The sequence below is a fragment of the Thalia democratica genome, chromosome 2, assembly GCF_965202585.1.
Source record: "Thalia democratica chromosome 2, ktThaDemo2.hap1.1, whole genome shotgun sequence".
Classification (NCBI taxonomy): domain Eukaryota; kingdom Metazoa; phylum Chordata; class Thaliacea; order Salpida; family Salpidae; genus Thalia; species Thalia democratica.
In genome coordinates, this window is record NC_139166.1 from 22,491,098 (window position 1) to 22,517,881 (window position 26,784).

The window sequence follows — 26,784 nt, forward strand, 5'->3', positions numbered from 1 at the left end:
CAAAGTTAGTTGTTTGTAAAAAAAATTAAAAACATGTTATGAAAAAATCATGACACGGTTTTTAAAACTATAAACTGATTTAAAACTAACATCGTATTTTACAATTATTAGTTGCACTTTATTTTTTATTATATTTTTAATCACTTCTACATTTATTGTATTTTTTTGTATTTATTTTTAATAAACTTATAATATAGACTAGTGTAGGTACATAAATTACTTTTACTATATTAAAAAAACATGTAGATTAATGCTTTGAATTTTATAATGTTTGACATCACTAATGCATTAGATTAATGATCTACATAATTGTTTTATAAATTTTATATGCTATCTAGCCATATTTATTACATTAATTAAATAGATTGAAATTAAGATACCTTCAAATCTTAAAAAATACAAATCTAGATGGGTAATATTTTCAAAAGTACCAGTAAAGTAAAGACATTTTTTTCTCATTTTGCTTTGAACTTGAACATTTGCGTTTTACAAATTAAATTATTTTATTCAAAGTTTCGTAAAAGACGTTTTTCGTTTGTTCAATATTTGGATATAACTATTTTATAAACAACCTCGTTTAGTTTTTACAGTGAAGTTTGTGTATAATCTCTAAAGCTTTTATAATCAGTAAAAAGGTTCTAAAGTTATCTTGATAATAAATAGAATATAATTAATAGAAACAATTAGTTTAAGATATGTTTTTTATGTAAATTTTACTAATTAAACAAATATAAAAACGATATAATAATACTAAGAAGATACTAAAGAAACTAAAAAAGGTTTGTACTAAGTGTTATTATCAAAAGTCTATTGTGACTCATAATAGTAAAAAAGCAACAATATAATTGTTTACTAAAAATATATAAAACAAACAATTATAAACTTTTAATGACTGCTTAGATGTTTTTTTAGTTTGTTTATAAAAAACTTATTTTTTCTTATCAAGGGTAAAAGATTGTTTGTTTTTTTTAAATGAAATATGCTACAACTTCATTTTTCACATTAAAAATACTTTTTTATTTTAGGCACCATTTAGAACATAAAACTAAATTTTAAAAAAATTGCGGTTTTGTGTATAGTTTTATGTTGTAATTACAAATGTTAAACAAATTTGGTTGCTTTCAGTTCCTATGAAAATACCTTAGAAGTTAAATTTCTTTTTTTTTAACACTTCGGTCATTTCACAATAAAAACCTTCGTTACTTTAATTTAATTAAGTTAAAGAGGTTTAAAGTGTTCTAACGTGAAAATTTTAAAACGAATTTCACTAACTAAAGTGTGTATGAGAAATTTTTAAGTTTAGTATTACTGTTTAACTTCTAAAACACAAGGATCTTCTGAAGTTTTTCGTCAAATATGTCAAAATATTTTTGGTTAACTTCATTGATAAGCCGTTTAAATTAATCGCGAAAACAAAAAAAAATTGTTTTATTTTATTATACCACTGGAGTAAGTAAGCAAAAGTTCGTGAGCATTAAAAACTTAAAAGAAACTTACTTTAAACGCACACTCAAAAGAAACTCGGTCTTTTCTTGTTCACCACAAATGCGACAAAACACAGTTTTACTCACAAAAAACGCTGAAGCTTTCGTGTTTTGAATAACGTGAACGGTGTGACAACGTCACCATACAGCATTTCCTGAAGTTTTCTATAAGTAGAATATTTGATGATTCAACGTGTGCGAAGTACAAGTAGCTTTTTTGTGATATACGTTACTTAAATGCACGATGAAATTGTTTGATAGACAGCTATTTTGTTGATATTCTAGTTTTTTTACATAGTTGTTTTACATTAACATTTTTAAGTTTTAAGCAGAAAAATGTAAAGTGTGTTTTGTTTTCATTACAGAAAGTTCTTTTATAATGTGCAAATGGAACACAGTACATGGTCTTAGTAACAAACGTCATTATTGCAAGTCAATAAATGCTCATTTGTTGTTCGGATTATTCCATTTGTTGGCTTTATCTTATTGCCAGTTAAACAAAGGTTAGCTCGCAATATCAAAATAAAACATTGTGATTATGTATATTAACTTTTAGTAAAGTTATGCAGAATTAACTAAAGCTTTTTTGTCTTTGTAGCAACTATTGTTTTAAGCTTAAGCTGGGTAAATAAATGAAATAGATTAGTTTATATTATATTTGTACAGTGAACATACTAATCGAAGTTCGAAGACACACCAGAGACTTGCCATGCAGAGCAGAAGATGGACTTCAGGTTTGTAGAACAAAAATTGAAAATATCACTGTAGAATTTTGTGTTACGAGGTCATTTGCCTCAGCAAACGCTAAAAGATGTGGAATTTCTGGTTTGAAACCGAGTGACTTTGATCTTCCGTGTTTAGTGTAAGAATACTTTTATGTACTAAACTTAAATTGTGTTTCTACTTATTTCAAAAAGAAATGAAATTTATGTAACTTGTTTCTAAATAAAACTTGATGAACGTTTAAAATGAGTAAGTTAAGCTAGCAGTATTAAGTTACCATAAACGTTTAGCAAAGTCATGTTACAATCGAGATGCTCTCAAAGTTTACCGCCACAAAATATTTGTTGAAAGTATTTTATTCAAAAGTTTAATAACCTTCTTCATTTTAAGTAGCTGAAAGTTATTATAAGTTTTATGGGCTTTCTGTATTAATCCTTCAAAATCTGTTAACACGGCGGTTTTTTTTTATATAATAGAATGCTTGTTTTTTTTTTTATTCAATAATTCCTTGATATATTAAGACTTAGCAGATTTAGAAGCAACATATTAAAGAACTTGATTTATTTATTAGAGACGGAACTGGGTATTTTTCGTCAAAGTATAACATGACAAAGAACTGTGTACACGAAAGATACTTGAAATGCGACGAAAGTAAAGAAGTTTCTATTTTACAGGAAGGAATAAATCATTGTTATCCTAGAAACTATATTGGTAAATTTGATGACATTATTAAATGTGGACTCAATGGGGTTAGCTAAATTGATGATTATAAGTTTTTGATAAATATTTTTAAACTACCTAGAATGATTTGTTACTTTTTGATAATTTAATTCTAACAATAAGCTGTATATATTATCATCAAAAATGTAACTATAGTTTTAAATGCTCAATTGCTAAAATAATATTGTTAATTACATAAAACTATCATACAACATTAAAAACAACTTTAATCTTAAGGCTAAAGTTTAAGTGAAAGTCTTTTTAAACTTGTTGTGCTTTTCTTTAGAAAGAATTTAAACCTTTTTTCTCGTTAAATTTGGTTAAAGTTTGTAGCTTAATATTACGAAAGCTCATTTTTAATGTTTAACGAAGCATTATAATTATTAAAAGTATAACCAAAAGGCTGAAAACCATTGCAAAAACAAAATTATTCAAAAAAGCAGTGAAAAAGGAGAACTGCTTCTAACTGTAAACTAAAATTTGATAAAGATATATTTTAAAATCCATGTAAAGTAAACATATTTAAGTATGTACCTATAAGTTTTTATGATTTGATAAGTTTATAAAAAAATTATAAAAAACGTAGGATTACTAATTAAACTTGCTTTAAAACCTTAGTGTTTTCAAACCTGTAAGCTTTTTAGAAAACGTTTAAGCTTGTATTTACTACAAACTTTTCAGTGTAAACATGAAAATGAAACGGAGAAGATTTTAATACCAAAAATAACCTGCAATGTAACAACAGAGTTTGAGTGCAAAAACGACACCAAAAGATGCATTCCAAGAGAATGGGTTCTTGACAACCAAATAGATTGCTCAGATTTCAGTGATGAGAAATTTCCTTTGCCCTTTTGTCTTTCTTCTGAGTTCGCTTGTCCTTCAGGTAGGTGCTTGCACAGATATCGAGTTAATGATGGGTTTCCTGACTGTTCCTCAGGAGAAGATGAAAGTAGGATGGGTTTCGAGTGTGACGCAGGAGAGTTCAGCTGTAAAAATGACGTATTTGAAAGGTGCATCCCCATTTCGTGGGTCAATAATAACTTGCAAGATTGCTCCTCAGGTAAAGATGAAAACAGGTAAGAAATTTTAATTGTTTTTACTTGTAGTTCAACATAGAAACTTGTATATCTTATTATACCTATATAAAAAGAAATAAACACTCTGCCGCATTTTAAGTTTTTTTTTACAAAAATTAATACTAAATTTCTATAAATTTAGTAAACTTAGTTAAGTACTTTAACTACCAAACAAAAATAAGTACCATTTTAAGTTCGTACTATAGTAATATCTAATTAGGTCGATAGTTATCACCAAATGTAAAGAATTTTCTTGTGACAATGGGTCGAGGTGTTTACCATCGAGCTACTTATGTGACGGAATCCAGCATTGCTTGGATGCAAGCGACGAAATAGGATTAAATGTGTGCAAGACGCCAACTTTGTACAAGTGCCTGATTGACGAACCTCCACTCTATATTCCGTGGGCATTTACCTTTTGGAACCATTTCCTTAATTACTGCGACGATTATTCTGACATTAACACAATCCAGATGTTTGGTTTTAGATGCGCGGTCAGAAAAAAGTATCATCTTAGTACCAACGTCCAAGTCTTTGTACCGATGTTCTACTTGCTTAACAACATATCTGTTTGTGCTGACAACTCCGATGTATGTTACGATTCCCATGGTAACTTCGTGTGTTCGCGTTGCCTTGACAACAAAACGATTATAAACCCCAAGTTTAATTGCGACGGGTTGTTTGACTGCCCGGATCTTTCAGACGAGTGTTTGTGTGACAGTAAAACGGCTGAAATGAGCAAAGTTTGTAAGATGAGAGATAAATTGGATCTTTCAACGTTCTGCAACCAGGTTGTAGATTCGGAGTTTGATGAGAAATTCTGTAGAATAAATCAGCATTATACGTGAGTTTCAATGTAACTATCTACTAAAGATGTTTAACAATATCAAAATTAACTAAGTTTATACAAATTATTTGTATACATTTTTCAACACATACACGTGTTTTTGGCTTGATGCTGTTTGTCTAAGCCCTAAGGCTTCCCCAGAATAATCAGAATTGTTTATATAAATAACACAACAATATAATTTAACTTTAATAATAGATTTAAACAGTACTATTTCTTTATTAAGCTAACACATGTTTCTGTGTGTAAACTTGTTAACTCACGAAACATGAGTTAGCTTAATAAAAAAAGAGTACTGTTTAATTTTGCTAACTTAACCCACTGAACTTGTTTCGCTAGCATCTCTATTAGCAAACAAATAAATTTAAAGCTTTGAATAGTTAATTTGTTTTAGAACAAATTTATAAACACCAAACATTCTAAACAAAATAAAGTTACTAATTTTTTCACGTATAAGTTTCTATAACACATTTCAAAACCAAAACAATTAACAGTTGTTTGACCAAACCGGACAATAATGAGTACAATACCCTTGTAAAAATTAAAAAAGAGCAGCTTTGCGACGGTGTTATCGACTGCTTCTACAAAGACGACGAATGCTACTACGACTGTTTGCACGAATTGCGGCTGAGAAACTCATCGATTTATCAAAACCAGTTTTCAATGTGCTATGGAAAAAGTTTCAACTACACGTGCGAAGTTGACAGGGAATATACGAGAGATTTACCGAACGGGTCAAATATAACGGACTTTAAAGAAGATTTTATGTGCGACGGGTCACTATTGTGCAAAGGAAAATTGGATGAACTAGAAGAGCACTGCCCGTGGAGATTTTACTGTGAAGACACGGAAAAGATTAATTCAAGATCACAAAAACAAAACTTTCTTAAATATATTATAAATCCGCAGGCTAAAACACCAATTATTAGTTCAGATAAAATTAGCTTGAGTGCTGGGAAAAGGTGCGATGGCTCACAAGATTGCTTCAATAACAAAGATGAGCTTAATTGCGAGAACGATGAAGATATAGTAGTTTGCAGCAAAAATAAAACATTGGAAAACTTATCGAAATTCGACGGAACTAGAGAATGCGATAACGGAAAGGATGAGTGCGAAATTACTGCCTTTTCAGACTCTAGAGAACTGATAAAGTACACGTTTCTGAAAGTTCTCATTTACATTAACGGTTTTTTAACAATTTTCTGCAACTTTTGCGTAATATCAAACTACCTGCGTAAATCTTCGAAAAGCAGTGCGAGTCACAAACACACTGTCACCTACTTCAATAGACTGCTGGTGACAAACTTGGCTGTTGCCGATTTTGCGATGGGAATCGCCCTCATGATAGTCGCCTTCAAGTCAACAGAGTACTCTAGAATTTTTTGCGAGAAAAATCCCGAATGGCGGGCGAGTTACGGTTGTACTTGGGTCGGAATTCTGGTGACTGTTTCGTCACAGGCCTCTTTAAACTTTATTCTGCTGCTGACCTTGTACAGGACTTACACTTCGCTAAATCCTTTCAACGTTAACAAGTTGAGCTTGCCAATGTGTTACGCTTTCATATTTTTCATGTGGTTCTTGTCCATTTGTTTTGCCATTGTGCCCATAGCTTTTAAAGACGTTTTTGCAGAAGATTATGTTATAATAAAAACAAGATTCTTTTCAAACAGAATGGTCAACAAAAGTGTTATTGAAGACTACAAATCAAAGACAATTGAGTTTGCTTTAAACTCAATCAAAAACTATGGCAATATGTCTAGAGCAGATATTAATGACTTCTTTTTTGAAACGAACCAATCTTCAAACCGTTTTCCTCAAAGGCAGTTGGAAATAAAGAACATTTTAGGCTACTATGGAGCAACAAGCGTTTGTTTTCCTGATTTGTACGCTCAAGAGGCACCCAACATGTATTTTTCTACAATCACGTTGACCTACAATCTCATTGTAATGACTGTCATCATCTTTTGCTACTTTGTAATTTACCGAAGGTCTAAAAGCGAAAAACCGACGGAGTTTCAGGAAAAAGAAGAAAAGGCTTTGAGGTGGGTTTGATGTTTTTAATATTTAATTTTTACTTAGCAGCATTCTTTTTATTGAAGATAAGTTTTATAAGTCTTCACCGCTTTTATCAATAAGGCAATGATTCAAATAGGTCGTGACATCAACCTTTTTACTTAAAACATAGGGATATTGTTTTTTAAACAACTTGTCATAAAGTCAAATACGTCTAAATTGTATTATAATGTTAATAATATTTTAAATTTCTAATTTTTTTACTGTGAAAGTCAAATATAAGCTTATAACCTGTTTTCAGTCGGCTTTAAGCATATTTAAGCAATCATCGTAAAATATTATACTAATATTTTTCTACTAATATGTTTTATAGTAATCAATATTATATAACATTTGATTTCTAATTTACTAACTGATTTATGCATTGCAGTTTTTTGCACAAAAGTTTAATACTGGTTACTACAAGGTTTAGCACGTTTTTGTAAAATAGTAAGTAGTTAAGCTTTTTACAGTGTTTTATGACTATTTATACTTGGGATTGTTTTTTTTTTTTTTTAATAAAATATTTTTTAAAACTTTTTAAACTACTAGTCTGTTCAAATTTGTACTATCGCATAAAATTTATTAACTATTTGTTTTTGCCTTATATTATGAACTAATTAAAACTTTATACAAGGTTTTTTTTACATTTATATTCTACGACCAAAAATAAGACTTAGTGTTCAAAAGAAAAATCTAACCAATTTTTTTAGCAACAGTCTTACTTGTAAGTTTAAAAAAACTTATTCTTTTCAGATTGCGAATTTTTATAATAACATTAGTAGACAAGTTGTGTTGGATTCCTGTTTTTATATTGTTTTTCCTTGTAAGAACAAATTCCAGCGAAGCATTGCACGACTTTGCTCACAACCTCACACTAATTGTACTCATACCAATACAAAGTGCTATCAATCCCATTGTTTATTCAAGATTCGATAGGTAAAAATTTACATGCATACAGAATATAACTTAAGTAAAGGGTACTAGTTTAATTGAAACTATTTGAAAAAAAAAACTTTTAACTTTTGAAAACAGTTTTAAACATTGCTGCAATTCTTACAATGACTGTGTTTTACATTAACAAATATCGTTTATGATAGTAAACTGTATCTATTTTCAGTGTAAAATATTTCTAAACGATTTATACATGCTCAAAAAATGTATTTTTCAAGACTTGAAATTTTATTTTATTATGATTGTACTTTATTCAAAAGTTAATAATTGTTTTTTTAATTACAACATAAGTAAACAGATTTGTTATTGTATTTATGTTTAGTATAAAACCTACAGATAAATAAACTATTAAGATATTTAAACTATTTTTCCATACATAAAGGTATTAGACTAAACTTAATTGCTCTTATCTTTAATTCGAAATGTATTATTATAATCTGTATTTTTTTAATATTTAGCATAAACTTATTTTTCTTAAAATGTTTTTGTCAAGCTACATAAAAGTAGTTTAGATGTAAAACTATGATAAGTAATGGTGTTTAGTGTATTTATCTTTAGAAATTTAAAAATGATTGTTTATCATTAAACATATAAGCATAAAAACTGCAGTTAAAATATATAAGTTATTTTTAAATAAAGTACAGCAGCAATTGTTGTAAAATTAAAAAACCCAAAATCATGTAACAAAAAAGCATGATTATTGCTAAAACGTGGTTTATTAAGCTAAATTTAAATTATTATACTTTTTGGAATTTTTTTAGACCTTAATACATATTTTTGCATTACTTACATTTGTTCTATTTTCTTTTTTATTTACCAAAAAAAAAAACATTAATATAATCACTTAATAACTATAATTAAAATCTTAAAAGCTTTTAGATAAAAAAAAATTAAGTGTCGTACCATTTTATATCTAAAAAGCACTTAGACTTGAAATTTTTCGACAAAAACAAAATTGTTAGACATTTAAACAAATTCGCAGGTTTTTGATAGAATGGATGACGTGCGCCAAACAGCAAGCCCGAAATTTGTCGCTGAAACGTAGAGAGAAATTGAATGTTGAGAAGCGTCGCATAGATGAAAAAACTCAGTATAAAGCCAACATTATATCGCAAACAGAAATCAGCGAAAGCGGCCTGTAGTTTTTAAAATGTTTACCTCCTCGCGAAAGTCTGATAACTTCTTAAAACTTTGAACGTTGTTAACTGTAAAAGATATTAAAACTTTAGTTTTACTCCAGCTTATTTTTAAACTGTGCAACTTTGTTTGTCTTTTTTGAAAACAATCATACTTTTACACAAATGTATAAGTTTATATAATTTTTTGTTAAGCCGACTATGATTTAATGCTATTGTTTTTAGACTTTATTTTAAAGTTTTTTCTCGTAATTACTTGTCTTCTTGTGTTAAAATAAAAAAATGTTTTTCACATAAAACTTTAATGAGTAAATTCTAATTAAAACTTCATTATTGAATACATATATAACTAAAGTTTTAAATTATGCTAATTATTAAAGTCGTTTACCTTAAACTTTTATATATTAAATCTGTTTTGTATAAAACGTTTTTCCACAAAGTTCATAAAAACTTTTAGCTTATCAATTTAAAAAAATACACATGATTAAAACTAATCGTTTTACTGCTTGTTATGCAAATAATCCTTTTTAATATATATTTTAAGTTTTTAATACATTTTTGTTTATTTTGAAATTCAAAACATACTAATACTTTGAAAGTATTTTACAGTAAATTCTAGTTGAACACGGCTAAACTGTTACGTAATGAAGAAATTTAGTAATAAATTTTAATAAATAGACTACAAAAAACAATTAATTGAGTTGTTAAAAAAGTTCCTTTGTGTTTTTCTTTCTACTATGTTTGTACATAACAACTAACTAAATGAAGTGTTCCTTTTTAATTGGAACGCTTAATTATGTATTAAAGTTATTTTGCAAAATATTTGTAACTTACACACCACATAAACAAACCGTAGTTAAGTAAAACTAACTTAAAATTAAATTTAAAACAAGTTTTTTGATTTTAGATTATGAAATTGTTAAATTATTTTAAAATAATGTTTTTCAAGAAATTTAGGAAAAAAATAAAAAAGCCTTGAGGTAAAATTTATATTTATTGTTTATGTATAAAAGTAGTGAAATTGTTATGCAGTTTTATCTTCTTTACTTTAAAAAAAAGATAACTACTTTCCATAACTGTAAAGTTTAAGTTTTAGTAACAAATAATCTACTTTTAGATTACACTTCAAGCATAGCGCTATTGGTTATTTTCTAAGATAACTTAAAGCAACTTTTATAACGTGATTATATAGTAAATGTATTTTATTTTTTGAGATTTGATGAAAACAAGATACCTTGACTTAAAAACTGCTTATTTATGTTTTTTTATATACAAATACTCAAACGCAGCGATTTTTATTTCATATTCAAACTTACAGTCACGCATTATTGTTTTGTACTAAAATTTAATATACATTAATTATTTTAATTATGAATAAAAATATTAATTATATTTAAAATATCAAGTTAAAAGTAACTTTTCACTTTAAACAATTAGCCTCATGACATTGTTTTTGTTTAAGTTTTGATTTTTTAGGCAGTGTATCCAACAAATTTAACTTTTATCTTTATTTTTAGTATTGGGTCAGTTATTAAAACTTTACTTTAATCTTCACTAATTTTTTTTTATAATGCTACTGTTTTGTCAAAGGTTGTTAATTAAATTTTTATTGTTTAGAAAGCGTTTTGTTAAAGCTGAGTTCCTTAAAGACGTTAAGAATCCGATTATTATTTTGGAGTTTTTAACTATAAAGTTTTAACTATAGGATTTTTTAATGCGGATACTTTATTAAGCTAAGGTGCAAATGATAAACTAGATCTATTTGTAAACTTACCAACCTAAAAAAATAAATAAACTCTACTAGCTTACTTTTATGCATACGTTTAAATATAAAAGTTTTTAATACAAAAATTTAATCATCCTATAGTTTTAAAACAAGTTTAAAATTATTGAAATAAAAGTTTATATCTAAAATTTATTATCGACACTTTCACAGTTTTCAAACGTGTATAAAAATAGTTCTTTATTTAGTTTTTTGTTTTTTAATTTAAGATCTAATGCCTATTGTTTTAATTTTAGTTTTTAGTTAACATTTAAATTAGATGTCCTATTTTTCCTCCAATCTAATGCCTAGACTTAGTAGTCACTTTCCGAGAGGTTTATCAAGACTTGTCGGTCAAATTTGTACAAAACATAAATTAATAGGTTACTCGGTAATAATTCAAAACTATGCGATAATTACAAAGAAACGCGAAAATGTCAATAAATTTACTTTAAAACTAACAACTACAAAATTTTAAAGATTTTAAAGGCTTTAAGACAAAATTTTTAAAGTCATTATGCAAAAATAAGGTTATTAGATTTGTTATATTTGAATAAAAGTTTAGTAACAAACGAAGTTATAGTTTAAGGCAAGCAAATGCAAAAACTTTCCACTATTTTTTGCAAATAAATTGTGCAAATTGTAAGATAATAATCTTAAACAAGCTATACTATACGTATCTTTAAATATTAAAATTTTGCTTAAAACACCTATATGTTTAGATTTTAAATAAACAATGAACAACCCAAAAGAGCTGAAAACCTTACCATTTCCCTACTTCAGCAAGTGGAAAGACAAAAGCTCCAAAAACACCGCTTTCACGGTCGAGTGGCTGCGGCCGTACCAAATATGCAAAAATCCCCTGTTCTACTCAAAACACGGCCCGAGCCGCAACGACGTCATACAGGGCTTCATCGGCGACTGCTGGGTCGTCGGGCCCATCTCGAACCTGGCGTCCAATCACGAAATGCTGAACAAGGTCGTACCTTGCGGGCAGGGCTTCGAAAGGGGCAAGTACGACGGAACCTTTCACTTCAGGTTCCACTCCTTGACCGGTTGGAAGGACGTCTACATAGACGACATCCTGCCCACAATCAACAGGAAACTGATGTTCGCCCACTCGAAGCGGCACGACGTCTTCTGGGCGCCGCTGCTCGAGAAGGCCTACGTCAAGTTCGTCGGCTGCTACGAGAACGTTAACAGGGGCGGCGTGTCGTCGGTGACCAACTACCACTTCACCGGCCTGCACTCTCGGAGCTTGAGCCTGAGAAAAACTTTGTGGCTGAAGCCCGACCCGTTCAGAGTGCTGCAAGTCCTCGAGCTGAGCTTCGAGTCCAAGTCGTTGCTGTCGTGCTCCCCCAAGCGCAAGCACAGAGCCGTGGGGAACGTTTTGTTCCAGCACGACCACGTGTACAACGTGACGGGGCTGAAGTTGCGCAGGAGCGACCCGCTCAAATCCAAAGTGAGGGTCAAGTCCCTGCAGGGGAACATCACCCGGCTCGAGAAGCAGCCGGTCGTGAAAAGCAACAGCAAAGGGGTGTGTAAAGTGAAACGTGGCAACAGAGCGACGTACTTGGACTGCCAAAAAGGCGATGAGTTTTACATTTCTTTCAAGTGTTTCGTGGATCTGATGGACTCGGTGAAGATATGCGGAAATGAGGGCAAGGGAGTGTCGTTCTGCGACAAGTACCTGAACTATGGCCTGATCGCCATTCAAAACATTTTCATCAGAACTTACCTTTGATACACTACCTCTCAATTTTGATTTGTTTCCATTAAAACGATTAAAGAACTTGCTTCGTTTTTTAATATTTTACAACTTGTAATTTCAAAGTTTGATAAGTATTTTTTAGTGGCTTGCTATCACAAAATTTACAAAGTAAAGTTAGAGTATTAGTAATTTTTTTTAGTCAATTCTAGTATTTAAAATGTACTTATGATATACCAACTAATATACTAAATTTATATGCATTAAACTTGTGATGTCAAACATAAAATATCAGTTTAATTAACCTTTAAAACATAAATGTATACAGTAAAACTTTGAAAGAAAATTTACCTTAAAAAACAAAACTATTTATCTACGAAAAATAAAATTACTTGCTTTATTTTATTTAAACTACTGTAACTTATTTAGAGAACTTTTTAATGAGACAACTTAATATCAATTATTTAACATAAGTAAGGCAAAAAACAGCTTAGGTTTTTTATAATCAGCAAAGTTTAAAATAGTATTTACTAATTAAGTTTTTAAATTTTATGAATTGAAATATTTAGTGTCTTATCTATGCAAGATAATCATAATGTGATTATCGTTTTCAATGCGCTTTATTAAAACATATATTTAAGTTATTTTGTATTATAGTATTTTCGTTGTTTTAAACTAGTTTTAGGTTAGATCAATTTGTGTAAGTTTAATACTAAGAGCTTTAAAAAATTTTATATTTCATATGTTTACATTACAATATTGTTTACATACAAACTTGTATTTTTTGCGCACTCATTTATACATTTTTTTGTAGTTTTAACCTTTATAAAAATAACTTAAACATTTATGCTAGATTGTCTTGATTAAAGAGCACTTGAACTTATACTTAAAATTTTTTTTTATAGATTTTTAAGTTCAGATTTTCTTTTTTTATATCATTTTCAAACAACTTATGCTACAACAACTAGTTTTTTCAAGTTTCATATAAAATTCTAAGTTGATAATCACTCAAAACCTTTTCTTTTAAAAATCACAGCTTAAACTGCCAATTTTTTTAAAACTTAATAGTTTTTAATAAATATGTGCTTTTGTTTTCTAACTTATTAGCAGTTTCGAACTTTAAAGTGTTTATTGCGTTAACATAATAATCATGAGCACTAACTTTTTTGTTGCAATAGCCGTAAACTGTAGTTTAAACTGAACAATTATTTATAAATTATATGCCAGTGCAGCAAGTTTAAATAATTGTTAGTTTAAAATTTATGCGCACAAAACAGCTTAAAATAAAATTTAAAAAAACAACATTTCGACAACTTGTCTTACCAAACTAAGTTTGAAACATACCCAAATCATTTATACATTTAGTTATTTAGATAATACTAAAATGAAAAAGACATCATACAAATAGCTTGTCTAGCTTACACTAAACTAAACTAACAATAGCTTTCACTACAATTTTTTAGTTACACTAATCCGAACATTGAAACAAAAGTATATTTGCTTCTCTACCCGAATTTAGAACATAAGTTGTTATAGAAATAAAATATGATTATTGAGCAGTTTATGAAGTAGTAGTTTAATTAGTTTTATCTTAACATACTTTTTCCGTATTGTATTCCTTTGATTGTATTTTTACGACACTTGTTTTACAAAGAAAAACTTAAAGGTCATAAATATTTTCTAGTAAATATTAAGATATAATTTTGTAAACTCTATTAATAGAAGAAATGCTCTTCGAACAAATTTTAACTTTAAAAAATAGCATTTAAAAAAAGTAAGATCGAACTTACATACCGACGCTTTGCATTTATCAACGATTTTTTGTAAATGAACATAAAAATACAAACTTTAAGCTTTTTATTTTAATTTTTTAAACTACTATAAAAAGCCAATTTGTTATAGAGACTTAATATAAAATAGATAGAAATATGAAAATATAAAACTATTTTTCAACAAATATTTTGGTCAGTGTTTAGCAAAACTTATACATTCTTTTTACATAAATGTCAAATCTTTTATTATCTTAGCTCGTACTTTTAAATTTAGCGCATAAAATTTATCAAGTAAGTCTGCAAAACAGGTGAGACTCAGCAAAAAATATATACTGTAAAAAACTTACAAAAACACTTAAGTGCTAGAAAACATACTAACGTGTTAAATGAAGTTTAATTAAACATATACATTTGTTTATTCAAACATTGGTATAAGGAAAAAGAGACATTAGCTGTTGAATTGATTACTAAGTATTTATCTTTTTTCGAATTTGCAGTATTCTAAGCCTAAATGTATTGAATTAAAACAAATAGCAGAAAATAAAGGTTATAAAATATAAGTTAAAAAAACATGTCACTTTTAAGAGCTTTATTATTTTATAGGAATGGTTACGAGGTAAATCAAATAATAATAGATACACTTTTGATTATTAAATGGATAAACTTAAGCAATATTTCATTTTGTTTTTAAAAAAGAACTATAATTCTAGTAGTTTCAAGTTTAAATAAAACTATAGTACTACAATCATATTGTTGTACTATGTAGTTGTTATGTTTAGTAAGAAACTTCATTTTAGTTTATTATATTTTTATTTTTTGGCCTAGTTTTCATTCTGATACTTTTAAAAAGACATTTTTTAAACCTTACCATAACTTTTGATCAATCATTAAATTTATTCATCTATTTTAATATGGTCATATAGTCAGTAATCAAAAATTACAGTCTATTCATTTAAGTTATTTCAAATTAAAACTTATTATGATGTTCAGCACTTGAAAATCATTACTACAAATTGGCTATGTTGATGATTGTGTAATAAAATTATATATGTAAAACTTATAAATTCAAAAACTTTTAATCATTTACTTCATAATTTAAAAAGTTGCAGAATTGGTACTTTAAAGCATAATGTAATTAAAGTTTTTGTGTTAAGGCATGATTTTTAGTATTTGTTTTCAGTAAAGTTTAGTAGTGAGCAAGCACTGTTTAAGTTTTCTTTGTATGATTAAAAACTTATACAGTTTTTTGTTTTTCATTTTTTAAACTTTCATGTAGTTAGATTCAGCATAGTTTCTAAATGATTAATGTTTATTAAATCAATTAAACAGTTCAATTTAGCTAAAATGAAACTTAAACTTGATCTACTTAAACAGAAGAACTTAAAATCTATGTTTTTTTTTTTAAATATTAAATTTATTAGAAAACCTGCTAAAGTTAACTCTTTTTGGTTTCTATAATTTAAAGGTTATTTTACCAAATGACAATAGCTTAAAACAATCTAAACTCTGTCTATGTTTAACAAGTAATTTGAATTTATTTACGAAGCAACACTAGTGAATTTTAAATTCTGGTACATTAAAACTTTAAGGCTAATTATATATATTAATAAAGATTATAGTATATAAAGAACCATCACTAACTAAGCAAAGTTTTTAGATAGAAATAAATAATATTTTAACAAGACTTTAAAGCTTTTAATTTTATTTTAATAAATTTCAGTTGTAAAATTTTATCATGAGCATTTCTCTCGGTCATTTACTAGGTGAAGACAACCAAAAGCTGCCAGATGCTTCTAGGGCCGCTTCGGGTGACTTAATCGCGGGTCCCTCACCCGTCAACCGCACTTACCTCCCGCCATACAAAGTGCACGTCAGCTACATCCCGACCAAGCCTCAGCTTTACGAGGTGGAGAAGTTCTTCAAACCTGCCGAAGTCGTGAGCAGCACTTTCACCAAGGTCAAGAAGAGGTTCTACGGCGTTGTCGAGCTCAAAACGCTCAGGGATTTCCGGCTGGCTCTGGCCCGCAACGGGTCGACTTTTTGCGGTAGGAAGGTGAACGTTCAGGTGTCCAAAGACACTGTTGTAAAGTTGCTGGAGCCTGAGTCCAGCAGGCCTGCTTGTCCGAGTACAGTTGTTAGAAAGGGACCGTTTGTGTCTAAACAGACCGATGGTGAAGGAGACTGTTCCGAAAAATGCAATAAAGCTGTTTCTGATCCTCCGAAGCTTTCATGGGCTGACGAGGTACCACCGCAAGAAGATGGCAGTTGTTTTGATGCAACTGAGGATAAAGTTCACGCCAGCCCTCGACGCTTCAACTTCATAAGCGCCAAGCTCTTTTCTCCTGACGACCTCGCGAAAGTTTCCAACAGGCCGCCTTTCCGCGCCTTCGTCGGCAACATCGCCTACTGGGTGGACGAGCAGATGCTGGCCAAGTTCTTCAAACCCGCCGTCGTGACAAACATCACTTTCATGTTCAAGAACGACAAGCCAAAGGACTGCGCCACGGTCGAGTTCGAGTACGTCGAGGACTACGTGGTGGCGCTGAAGAAGAACGGGAGGAGGTTCGAGAAGAAGGCAATGAGGGTGGAGGTCGCCGGCAGGTCGAACAGCAACCAGGTCCGGAACCCCTTCGCCACGTACGGCAGCGACGGAAACTGGAGGAAAAAACCGGATGACGAAGTCAAAAAAGTTAAAAAGGCCCCCGCGGACCTTTCCGAAGTGCCCAACCGTCCGCCGTTCAAAGCCTACCTGAAGAACTTGCCGTACGACGCCAGCGTAAAAAACGTCAACGACTTCTTTAGGCCCATTAAAAACGTGAAGGTCGAGATCCTATGTTTCAGAGACACTAATAAGAAGAAGGGCTGCGCTTTTGCCGAGTTTGAGTCCAAGGACGACCTCGTGCAAGCCCTTGAAAAAGACGGTGAGTTTATTTTTGGTAGGGGTATTAATATATCTGTTTATAAAAAAAAACCGCTTCCAGTATACCCTCCCGAGAAAAACATTCGCGTCAATCTTGCAAACGTTCCAAAAAACCCGCCGTACAAAGCCCACATCTTCAATTTGCCGTACGGCGCGGTCGACGACGACCTGTACAGCTACTTCTACCAGTGCAGAATCGTCCACATCGATCGGCATGAAGACGAGGACGGAAACTTTCTCGGCGACGTCATCGCGGAGTTCGAGACCCGAGCGGACCTGATTGAGGCGCTGAAGATGCACAAAGGATTAATCGGCAATAGGAAAGTCGGGATTGAGGTGCACTGGGTTCACCAGCCGCTGAAGATCGTCCACCAGCAGCCGGCCATCGTCGATTTGTTAAAAGTTCCCAAGGGCCCGCCGTTCATGGCGTACGCGAGCAACTTCCCTTACAGGGCGTGCGAGCTGGACGTCCAGAACTTTTTCAATCCGGTCCGCGTCGTCGAGCACCGGGAGTTCCGGTTCGGCGACGGCAAGTTCAAGGGGTCGGTCATCTTGAGTTTCGAATCGAGGCAGGACCTGATCCAGGCGCTGAAGAGGCACGGCGGGCAGATGGAAGGCAGGGTCGTCAAGGTGGAGATGCATCACGCGAAGCACCAGGCGCAGTACGGCTACTTCAAGCAGCCATCGCGGCAGTACTTTTCGACGGCCAAACGCGTTCCTCCGTTCTTGCGGCAACCGGCAGCCACGGGTGGAAGCTCTCTAAAAGCGCGCGGAAGGAACCGGGAGTTCGGCACCAACATCGGCGCCTACGAGGCGGAAAAGGAGCAAGAGAAAAGAGACATGGTGGGTGCGACGAGAGGCTCCCGGGGAGCAGACAGCAAGCAGTCTGAAGGTAAAGGAGCAGAGAAATATTTCGATGTTCAAAACAAGTTTGCGGTGCTGCCCGGTGAAGAAAAGTTGGTGTGAACGTACGTTGCCGCGTGAATGTTTTCTGTTGAAGTTGTTCTTTTCATTTATTTTATTAAATTATTTTTGTTTGTTTGATTATCGTTTTTGTGTTCCTGTTTTTTATATATTTTTTCTGTGTTCGCTGCAATAAACCGGTGTATAAATTAACTCGTGTTTTCTGTTATAACTTGGTTTGAAAAAAAAAATAAAAATTCTTAAAGTTTAGCAATAATTCCGTTGTAATTTGTGCACAAATTACAAATTAAATATTACCTGATTTCATACTTGTTAAATGTTCAAAAGCGTAGACAGATTTAACTCTATATGAAGTTCGATACGTTAAGTCCCGTTAAGCTGGAGTACTAATGGTAAACATACTAAATAACTTATAAAAATTAAGTTTTATCTACTTAGCCAACGATTATATTTATCTTTGAACCTTGAACTTAAATACTGACACAATTTTATCAAATATATTAGAAAATTTATAAAACATAGCTGCCGAAATGTTTTGTAGTTTAATAAGTTTATGGAAAATAACTAATAACTGAACTACTATAATGTTTCACTAATATCTTAATAACGTAGCTAAAACTTTTATAACGTGCTCGTAAAGAAAAAAGTTTTTTTATATAACTTCGTAATCAAAAGTTGATTATCTTACATTTTTTTAAACAAAAACATGTTTATTAACAACTTTCTCTTCCCTTTTATACAGTTTCAAACTAAGTATTAGTAGTGTTATTCGTTGTAGCCTAAAGCTTTTTTACCAACTCGGAACGTGTTGAAATGAAGTTGGTAAACTTGTGCCAAGCCTGAATGTCTCTATAAATATTTGTTTAGTAGATCCTAATTATTGTGAATAATATCATTAAAATTCAAGTTTAAATAAACTCAATATATCTAATTACGTTCTGACATTTTACCCTTAAATAATTAAACGATATCAAATAAACAGTTTAAATGAAATGTTGAGAAAATTTTCTCAGTTTTTTCTTTGGCGTACCAGTTAATTGATATTATGCTTAAAAATGAACGTATGGTATATGTTTATCTAACAATTAAGTACTAAACTCATAACATAAACACAAGTTAAACATTAAACACATTAGTAAACATGAACACATTATTCAAGTAGTATCAAAAATTAAAATAAATTGCCTAACATATACATTTTTGTAAAAAGGTTTATAAATGTAAGTGAAAACATCAATACTCGACATTACGTTTATTTAAAATAGTAATAACATTATGCAAAGAATTCAAAAACAAGACCACACTTTCTCTAGACAAGACGTTAAAAGTGGTGTTCGACTCGGTAACCGAAAGGTTCATCGTTCACCAGGTCCTAGGACCAAACATTTTGAACGCTTTATTTTGTCGTTCAATAAGGAATATTGACAACTATTGTATTTACCGTGCTAGATTGTACTTAAAAACTGAGAAAAATTTATCAAAAAACGTTAAGCAATCTTTTTAAATCTTAGCTGCAGAACATTTTTGTATTTTACAAGTTCATAAAAAATATAAGCTTATTGTACTATAATAATGTTTTACTTATATCATAATAACTTTAATAGAACTCCCATATCGTAAGTTCAAGCTCAAATGAAGTTTTTTTTTTACAATTTTTCTAATTTCAGGTCTAAGTTTAAAAGTATCCTTTAAGGTGATAAACTTTTTTATATATTTATTCGTATTTAAGCGTTTAAATTTAAACAAAAAATTCAAACATCATTGAAATGTTCAACTAGTATTTATTAAAAAGCTTTACTTACCTTTAGTACAATTTGTTAACAAATTTATTAATTAGTTTGATTTACAGTAACTTAAAAGCTTTTTTTCTAGTTTACATAAAATCTATTTTATGTGTTTAAACATACTTTGTAAACTTAAGCTTGGCATAAATGTCACCACAAATGTTTATTTAGATTTTAAGACATTTAATTTAACTGATATTATGAGGATCTCAGGAATATTTATTGTTCATCCACTTAAGCATTGTTTTATAAAAAATAATCAACAAACTTATTTCATATAAACATTTTATTTCTATTTAGTTAACTTAAATAGAAAATCTTTCTTATATTGAAATACGATTCAAAATTACTCTTTTAGTTTTTCAAATGAGTTTGCAAAAATGAAAGCTTATCTATCGTTATAAATTTAATTTCAGTTTAAGCTTATATTAACCTAAACATCTTTTATTACCTTTTGACATTTTCTCAATTAAAATAGTCAGAAAATATTAAATGATCAACAGTTTAGAATGAAATTCTGATAAAATCTGCGTGTTTTATTCTTGGTTGTGACAGTAAGCTGACTTACTGCTCAAGTGACTAACATATAACGTAAACAATTAACAGTTAAGCACTAGCTGTTAAGTTGATAAAATTATTTGAACACACTTGAATTAGTACTATGTTAAACATACTAACAAGTTGTTTGACAGATACTGCAAATGTATATACAAAGGTTAACAAACAAAAGTTAAAACATCAGTACGTTACGATAAAACACAAGTAATAAGTTTGTCAAAAAACATTTAGCAAACTTTTCTCAAAACTTAAATAAAGAAAGTTTTTGTAATTTATTAAGTTCATGAAAAATATCCGCTTCTAAACTATCATAATGTTTCACTAATATGTTGTTAGCTTTGTTAAAACTTTTATAACATACGTTCGGGAAAACTTTTTTTTTTACAATTTTTTTAAAAAAATAATCATTAAAGGTTTTATAAAGTACAAAGGTTTCTTTTTAGGTAATAAACTTGTTTTTATATTTCTTTTATTTAAACATTAAATTTCAAAAAAACAAAAACCAATATTAGAATGTTTTATTAGTGTTTATTGATATTTTTTACTTACCTTTGAGACATTTTGTTAACAAAGATCTTGAAAGGTTTTTTTAATAGATTTGAATTTTTTTACTAGTTTTCAGTGGTCCTGTATTTTATTTTTAAATAATTTTGTTCATAGTAGCCTCAAATGTTTATCAATTTTTATTAGTTTTTGTTATGTGTTTAAATATAGTTTGTAAATTTAAGCCAAGTCTTAATCTTAATGTCTCAATAATTATTAATTTTGATTTTCAGATATTTCATATAAAAGACGATCTTTTTAGTTTTAAGTACTAATTTAGTGAAACAACGTTTTATTACTGAATTTACGTATAAACAGATGTTTATTATTTGATGCAGAGTTTAAGTTTCACTTTAATTTTATTATACTAAATGTTCTTTAAATTTTCGTTGTCAAATGAATTTTCCTAATTTATACAATTTATAGATTTAGGTTCTTTATAGGTAGGTGACTTAGACAAAAAATCTTTTTTAATTTGAAAGAAAATTCAAAATTAAATTCAGCTTTTTCAGATGGTTCTGCACAAGAAAAATTTGCAACTAATTATTTGTAAAGATTAAATTAAAAACTAAGTTTTATCATTGTTTTTAAACACTACACTTCTACGAGCTTAAATATACGTGTTTTACGTTTTGACATTTTCTAACCTTAAATATTCAGACTAATTTAAACAATCAGCTGTGTATAATTAAATGCTGATAAAGTTTGTTTATTATTAGGGTAGTGGTCTAATTAAATCTGTATGCTTCAACCTTTTGTTACATTATGTTGACATACTTCTTAACTAAAAAGCCACAAGCTTTTGAAACGAAACTCAAGTCTCACCCAATCAATCGGCGGATTTTAATTTGATAACTGAAGTGATAAGACCCATCCTTATTGTTAGATAAAACAAAAAAAAAACTTTTATTTAGTGTATTTTTAATCCTAAACATACTGATAGAATTTTGACACTTTTAGATTATCTAAACCAGCTGAACCAATTATAACAACCGCAGCATACATTCTACTAATATACCTTTTTAAATAAAAGTCAAAATGACATACTATGTAATCTGTAAGCTGTATATTTATTTTATATTGATAGAAAAACTTATTGCATAAATACCTGCTGCGCACATTTTTTCCTAGAATGTTACAACATTTTAAGATTTCGTTAAACTGTTTTTTTGTTATGTAACTTTTACGTAAATGCTGTTTTAGAGTATATTTCAATTTCCTCATGATAGTACTTGTTGAAATATCTAAAAAATTATTAATCATTATCAAATATGGTTTAAATATTTATATAACCTTAGCTAAAATACGACCAATTTTTTTTTTCCATACTATTTAATAAAAATTAGTTTTAACAAAATTTTTGGACTAGCAATATGTTTTAATTCAAAAAAAATATATGTATACTTTGTTGAAAATATCATTACTGCATGTAATTTCAAAAAAATGCAGATTTTTTATTGATTTACTCTTAAAAAAATAAACACATAAACAGTTTTCCGATAAGTGTTGCACTAAGTTAGTTAAAACTAAACTGCTTTTTTCTTTTAGTTTTCTTTAGTTTGTTTCACGATTTTCCAAGATCTATTGGTTTATACAAACATTTTTCATTTATAATAGTTTCAAGCATAAAATTATCTATTAACTATTTTTTTTCGTTTTACGTTTATTTTTTTTAAACAATTATAAAAATAATTTATCAATATAAAGGAGGGATCTACGATAGCACAATATTTGGCATCTTCTTTAGTTTTAATTGTATTTAACTAATTAACTTTGCCTATTATGTTGACCAAAAAGAAAAATGTTACGGTCACCTTTTTAAAATTAGTTAAGAAACCAAATAAAAAACAATTCTACTTTCATCCAAAAAAAAATTAAGTACCTTTCCTAGCAAACAGTAAAAATACCTTGTAGTATGAGGAGTAAAATAAAAACTTTAACTTCAAATCACAATTTAAGAAAGTTCTAAAAATGTTTATAAAACTCAAAGTACCAACGAACTTTTTCGTTTTTACTTAAATTCTCAGTTTAGCTGCAGTTTTAACCTGAATAAACGTGGTGTGCTGACATTATTCGTCTTTTCAACTTTACAAGCATCATACCATACAAAAGTCATGTATACCAGGCCGTCCATCGGACCAAGAAAACAATGCTTTAAATAAATGAAATAAAAGAAGGTAAATTCCCTAAAAAAGAAACTTTTAACGCTCCCAACCGAGTTACCACTGAAAGTACGACAATTTCCCGCTCTGGTCCGAGAAGCGCACGACGGTCAGTGACCACATCGGGATCGTCAAAAATCCCCTACAAGTTTTTTTTCGAAGCGCGAAAAGATAGAATGTCTTACAGAAACAAAAAAATCTTGCGGCATCGGGGTAAGGTTGGGAATCACCGAAACAGAAATATTAAAAAGGGAAACCACCTCGTGCGTGTTTTGTTGCTGGTAGTTTCTGAATGGAGGTGTCCCTCGGCAAGCCCTCTGCAAAGACGGGAAGTAAAGGGGAAAGGCGACCCGAACCAACCTAGTCAAGGTTGCGTTCTGGTGCACTGACAAAGGACAAATTTTAGGTGCTTTTGGTGATCAAAACGATTTTTTTGTGTCGCAGAAAGTTTAATATTGTAAACTATGTGTGGAAGTGATTAAAATATCTTTTGTTCCAATTAACCAAAGAGTAACAAAAGCTGAAGATAAATTTTCTATAAAACACATACAAAACAATACTGGCAGTCATTAAAAATTAAAAGTGTTAACATCGATTAATTGTTTTTTTTTTTCCTTTATGTTTAGGAAAAGCAAGAAAAATAAAATGTATCGCTTTTCAGTAACATAAAAAATAACTAGTAAACTGCAGCCATAAAAAGTAGCACGAGCATAACTGGTATAACTTACAATGAAATAGCTTTAGAAATAGCTTAAAAACACTAACTTTCATAAGTTGAAACATCTCTAAGTTTTATCACAAAAAAACCTTTAAAGCTTCAAAAAAACTTTAAACACAGTGATTAAAAACAACCGCGAAACGTAAAAGTTAATTTAAGTTTTTTCTTTTAATTATAAAATATCGTACGACAATTAATGTATGCTCTGTACTACTTGCCTCCACATAAACTTGTTACACGTGATAATTTGAAAACAATCTCTAATTGCTGTAATCATTAATTTAATTAGTGGTTTTAAAATTAAAGGGTGACTGATATTTTTTTGCTAATAGGTTATACAATTTAAACTCATGATGTAAATAAACTAATTTTTTTTATACAAACTTAATTATATTGTATAATTTTGGTTTTACCCGCAAAAATTAAAATTCCTCAATTTAGATCTAAGGAGATAAACGAACATGTTATTTCAAGAAAACCCGTTGTATAATTTAATTTAAAATTTCAAAGTAGCTATGTAACACTATATTACGAAACTGTTAGAAATAAAACAACTATTTTCAAACTTTATTGTTACATGTTTCTAAAACAAACAAAATATTTCAATTGACTCTTTAAAGGTTTTTATCCATCTCAATATTAACTGTTAAATTCCATATTTATCAAAAAAAAGAATTATAACTTACACAATAAGGCTTCTAAACAATTTATCTGTCTTATAAATTTATTATGGTTTATTTTAAGTATAAAAATTTATTGTAAAGGTTAACTTTATCGACTTTGACCACATCTGATAACTTACTACCATTATTTTTACTTAAAACAGTTTAGTAATTTGTATGTTACGACAAAATTTATTCAAATGCATATACGGAATTTATTCAGCACAAACTTGTTTTTTTAATAATTACGTAGGCCAATAAACGTTTAACCAAAAATTCCGTTTCAATATCATTATTGCTTTTGTTCAGTTTAATCCAGAGTAGTTAAGTTTCTGAACCTTGGTAAAAGTGTGTTGAATAATAAATCTGACCAAACTTTCAATGTATATTCATTTAGATTTAGTAAGTAAAACAGTGTTAAGTTATGAACGAGTGATTAACGTCAGTTTATCTCAAAAAAACTTCGCCTATCGAAAAATCGATCAGTATTTATTCTGAGTGAAACATTTTGACGCCTTAGACATGCTTGTGAAAGATGGCAAACTAAAACGGTACAATGTAATAAATTATGTTAAATGTCAGATTTATATCAATAACATTAACTAAGCGTCAGCTGTAGTATCGTTTAAATTGTATTAGATTTCATGCATTAGTTATTAAGTTCTAATCTCCGATCGAATGTAGTTTATTTTTGTTAAAAAGTAAAACTCTTTTTTAAAAGACTTTTTTATTAAAGTTTTTTTGCTGAGTATTTAAGACATAGTCCGTAAACTTAAACTAAGCCTTAATGTCTCTCGAATGTTATTTTTTCAGATATCTATTATAACTGAGGATCCACTTAATGTTAATTCAGTAAAATAATATATTTTTTTTTTAATTCATGAATCAAAAAGTTTGTATTTTATTTAATATAGAAGTTTAAGTTACACAACAATTTTAATATGAAAGTATTGTTTGTAATTTCGTTGTCAAATTATTTTTTTAATAAATTAAAACTGAAAACTTTTACACGTTTAATTTCAATATTTATAAACTTTATATAAAAACAAATTGTACAGTAATCTTCCTTTATTGTACCAACATATGTTTCTGTGTGTTAACGAATCAACACACTTCAACTGGGTTATTAATGGGAAAGATAACTTAACAACCCAGTTGAAGTGTGTTGATTCGTTAACATATGTTAGTACAATAAAGGAATATTACTGTACAATTTGTTAGCAAACGATTAAACCTATATTTTTGAACAGTTAAATTTTATATAGACATTTGTATAGATGAAAACTTTTTTTTTTCAAATGGTTTTCCACAACAAAGATGTTAATTAACTATTGGTAAAAAATAAATTAAATTCAATGTTTGATCATTGTTTATAAATACTACACTACCAGGAACCAAAAGTAATGTTTACCACTTTCCAATTATAACATGTCATATATGTTAAAAGTCAATATTTGATCATATATTAAGACATATAAATTGATACTATGCTAAGTATTTAAACGTGTAGTAAAACAGATACTGTGAACGTTTACGTAAAGGTTAATAAATGTAAGTAAATATATCAATACCTTAAGTTAAGTTTGATCAAAGTAATAACAACCATACTAAAGAATTAAGTTAAATCAAGTTCATTATGCTTACCGTTGTAAATTGTACTTAAATACTGAGACAGTTTTGTCAGAAAACATTTAGCAAACCTTAACTAATGAGTTTTTCGTAGTTTAATAAGTTTATGGAAAATAACCGCTTACTGATATCTTAATAACTTTGCTAACAATAAATAACTTTTGTCACGATATACGCTGGAGCAACTCGCTAGTTTTCTACTAATTTTCATACTAAGGTTTTAATAAGTATAAAGGTGTATTTTTAGTTAAAAAGTTTTTTTTGCAAGTCTTCGTATTTTTGTGTCAATTTTCAAACATCTTATTTAAAAAACTACTTAAAAAGTTTAACAACACCTCAAGCTTTTTGTACAAACTTCTTTGGTAGTTGTTATGTCAACAAGTTGTTGACATAACAACTGATTTAAGTTAATTCGTACTGAACTAGTATTTTAATTATAAATCTATTTAATTTTTATGAATTAAACATTTTTATATATTTATATAAGCTTTGTTTTTGAAAGGCTGCTAAGTATTGGCTTGAAATGGTTCGTATTTATAAAAGTATTTTACAGTTTAACTTAAATTTTAATATGTTGCTGGTTTAATACTGAATAATTTTAAGTATACGTAGATTATAACAAAGAAAACATCAGCGAAAGTCTAATAGAG

At 29.3% G+C, this 26,784-nt stretch overlaps 2 protein-coding genes across 2 annotated transcripts; both read left to right on the forward strand.

Annotated features, from left to right (window-relative positions):
- The first annotated feature begins 1,854 nt into the window (after window positions 1-1,854).
- Window positions 1,855-9,107, forward strand: LOC145849677 (uncharacterized). The gene is made up of 8 exons (XM_082954685.1): window positions 1,855-1,987; window positions 2,151-2,346; window positions 2,779-2,956; window positions 3,609-4,003; window positions 4,224-4,847; window positions 5,345-6,892; window positions 7,659-7,841; window positions 8,839-9,107. Exons 1-8 carry the CDS (start codon window positions 1,864-1,866, stop codon window positions 8,996-8,998), a joined length of 3,408 nt encoding a protein of 1,135 aa, XP_082810811.1. The 5' UTR covers window positions 1,855-1,863; the 3' UTR covers window positions 8,999-9,107.
- A 2,383-nt stretch (window positions 9,108-11,490) lies between these two features.
- LOC145828450 (calpain-2 catalytic subunit-like) lies at window positions 11,491-12,498 on the forward strand. Its single transcript, XM_082936209.1, has one exon. The coding sequence runs from the start codon at window positions 11,491-11,493 to the stop codon at window positions 12,496-12,498; it is 1,008 nt and encodes a 335-aa protein (XP_082792335.1).
- The last annotated feature ends 14,286 nt before the right edge of the window (window positions 12,499-26,784 follow it).

Bases quoted from the DNA above. Each gene is read 5' to 3' on its own strand.
- LOC145849677 (XM_082954685.1), top strand. From the start codon at position 1,864: ATGTGCAAATGGAACACAGTACATGGTCTTAGTAACAAACGTCATTAT. The intron at 1,988-2,150 runs GTTAGCTCGCAA...ATATTTGTACAG, and splicing joins TTATTGCCAGTTAAACAAAG to TGAACATACTAATCGAAGTT. The intron at 4,848-5,344 runs GTGAGTTTCAAT...AACAATTAACAG, and splicing joins AGAATAAATCAGCATTATAC to TTGTTTGACCAAACCGGACA.
- LOC145828450 (XM_082936209.1), top strand. From the start codon at position 11,491: ATGAACAACCCAAAAGAGCTGAAAACCTTACCATTTCCCTACTTCAGC.